The sequence below is a fragment of the Tupaia chinensis genome, unplaced genomic scaffold (assembly GCF_000334495.1).
Source record: "Tupaia chinensis unplaced genomic scaffold, TupChi_1.0 Scaffold000333_1, whole genome shotgun sequence".
Classification (NCBI taxonomy): domain Eukaryota; kingdom Metazoa; phylum Chordata; class Mammalia; order Scandentia; family Tupaiidae; genus Tupaia; species Tupaia belangeri.
The window spans coordinates 1,451,740-1,454,581 of record NW_006159827.1 but is presented as its reverse complement, the minus strand read 5'-3'; the positions used below and the strand labels follow the sequence as shown (position 1 = coordinate 1,454,581).

The window sequence follows — 2,842 nt, the reverse complement described above, 5'->3', positions numbered from 1 at the left end:
TGATTTTTTCGCTTTCTGTCTCTCTGTCTCTAGGCCCTAGAAGATATAAGAAAAGTATATAACATAGTCTATGCTCTTAAGGAATTCATAGTCTTAATAATAGCTACTACTATTAAGTGAATATACACTGCAGTTTATCATAAAGATCATACATATATTCCCATTTGATGCTTTCAGTCGCCCAGAAAAATAAGGATTGTTGGGCCAGCTCCATGGCCTGGTGGTTAAGGCAATCACATCCCATGTGACTGACCACACCATTAGGGTCCTCGCCCCAGTGACTTGAAATACATGCTAGGTGCATGCGCGTGTGTGCCCCAAATCCTGACAGGATGGAGAGATGGAGAAGGGATTGCAGAATGACCATTCCGCATGGGCTGTGCTTTTTCCCTGTCCCTCTCCCTCTCTGTCTCTCGCTGGTGAGTACATGAGTCTCTGGCAAATTAGGGGGGAAAAAGATTACTATCACACAATTACAGATAAAGGAATCGTGGCTCAGGGAAGAGAGGTAACTTTGCTCCATGCAAAGATCACACAGCAGGGACAAGGGGTAGCAAGATGGTTAGGTTGCTAGATCCTACATGGCCAACTACAGGGTTTGAGTCCTGGATCCGCTGACTTTAAACATACCTAGAGCATGTGCTCGCATGCCTAGAATCCCAGGAGAATGGAGGAGAGAGGATTGTCGTGTGACTCTGCCCCCTGAGGGGTGATTTCTGACTTTCCCTCTCTGCCTCTCTCTGTTTCTCTTTGGTGAGTGCATGTGCCTTATGGTAAAATCAATCAATCAAGCAATCAATCACACAGCTAGGAACTGTAAAGACAGCAATTCAGCCTGAACCTAGGTCTCCTTGCTCACAGCTTACAAGTGGACACGATCTCTTCTCAGCCCCTATCATGTCCATCTGTTGCTCCTGTCCCCTCCCTGGCGTGTGAGCTGTTGGAGGACAGGGGCAACCTCTGTGTCTGCCTTCTCTCTTCAGGCACTCAGAGTATGTCTGTTGATGAATTCGCGAGTGCATCAGGTGCTGAGATCTGGGAAAGACCAGTACAGGTGGAGCGGCAGTTCAGGGCTTGTCCATGCTGGCACCTGACCTTACGCCTGAGTAGCACTGGGGGACGTGAGGCATGCAGGGCAAATACTCAGACTGGGCAGGGCCAGGTTGGCCTCTCTTCTGTTTGCTCCTACAGACCCAGAGCTCCAGCCCAGTGACACTGGACCTCATCATCTCCTTCCCGAAGCAGGGGGCTGTGTCCTGGTAAGGATTCAACCTTTACTTCCTTTTCTTTTTTCTTTTTCTTTTTGAGAGGTTTTTGCTATAGGGCACATGTGCTCGCCAGACAGAGAGAGAGAGAGAGACAGAAAGCGAGAAATCACCCCCCGGGGGTATGGCCACGCCGCAATCCCTTCTCCTCCATTCTCCTCTCTGGATCTTGGGCACGCACGCACACGCGCCCGGCGTGAGTTTAAGCCACTGGGCCTGGGATTCATACCGTGGTCAGCTACATGGGAGTCCAATGACATAGCCATCACATCAACAGCTGGTTCCTACCTTCACTTCCTGTACCCTCCCTGGCATCTACTCCCACAGGTGGCACACAGGGAACATCCAGTCTTAAAAAATGTTTTGGTTTGGCAAGCATATGTTGTTTTAAGTTGGAATTTATTACCACCATTTACACTTTTTTAAGTCGTTTTGCTGTAGGGCATATGTGCTCACTGGAGACAGACAGAGACCGAGAGAGAGGGAAAGTGAGAAGTCACCTCTCAAGAGGGGTGGCCATGCCTCAATCTCCTCATTCATTCTCCTCTCAAGATTGTGGGCACACACACACGGACACCTATGTTTTCAAGCTGCCAGGCCTGGGATTTGAACCTCACAGTCATATGGGATTCAGTGTCTTAACCATTATGCCACCTGCTGGACCAACACCATTTACATTTTTTTTTTTTTTAAAGCTGAGTTTCTGGCTTCTCTTGAAAAGCCAGGAAACCTAGAACCGTGTCTCCACATTCTGGCATGTTGACATGGCCTGGGGCTCAGTGGCATGTCTCAGTCATGGCTTTACGAGTTTACTTTTGGGTCAGGAACTGGACCAGACACAAACCCTGAGGGGGAGAAATTCCCTAAGGGGATTTGGGGTGGGTGCCCCTTCTCCATCCCCATGCCTCCTTATTCAACTCCGGAGGTCAGATGTGCAGTGTGCCTGGAAGCACCTCTTGTGTCCTGATGTGAGTTTGGGGGACAGGGAGGTAAGAGGGACGTGGGGCTCTGGGGAACTGGGCTAGCCTTGCCCTGTCTGACCCAGTCTCTCAAGGACACCTGGGGCTCTTGATCCTGGCCCTGCTGGCTCTCACTACCCTACTGGGCGCTGCCGGGTTCTTAGCTGCAGGCACCCACTCTCATGTCAGTGCAGCTGCCCAGCTTCTGGGCCAGTTGCCCTGTGTCAAACTTCCTGGCTGGGCGCCACTGTGCCCAGTCTCTACTGCCCAAGGGGATGAGCCCTGGTGCCCTTGGGAGCAGGAGAGGTTAAGGGAGGGCAAAGGACCCTCTATGAAGGCTGTCACTGTACCGAGACCCCCTTTGCTGGTCAGAAATTCAGTCTGCACTGCACTTGTCAAGCCTGGCATCCTGGCTCTTGCCGGGGATGGGGCACTTCTATCTAACCCACAGCCCCTGTAAGCTACGGCTGGTTTGGGTACCCCTAGCACAGATAATAAAGAGGGGCGGGGTAGGGGACAGAGGGCTACCTCCTAGGTGTATGCAGAGGCCGGACGGGAGAGGGCAGGGCTGTCCCTCAGCCCCTATCATGTCCATCTGTTGCTCCTGTCCCCAGGCCC

General features: G+C 51.6%; 1 protein-coding gene across 1 annotated transcript in view; it reads left to right on the top strand.

The window, feature by feature from the left end:
• IL17RE (interleukin 17 receptor E) overlaps window positions 1-2,842 on the top strand; it is a 16,694-nt gene that overhangs the window by 11,019 nt on the left and 2,833 nt on the right. The window contains 4 exon segments of the mRNA XM_027773272.1: window positions 862-1,048; window positions 1,135-1,249; window positions 2,166-2,237; window positions 2,320-2,408. Coding sequence (XP_027629073.1) covers window positions 862-1,048; window positions 1,135-1,249; window positions 2,166-2,237; window positions 2,320-2,408 — 463 coding nt within the window.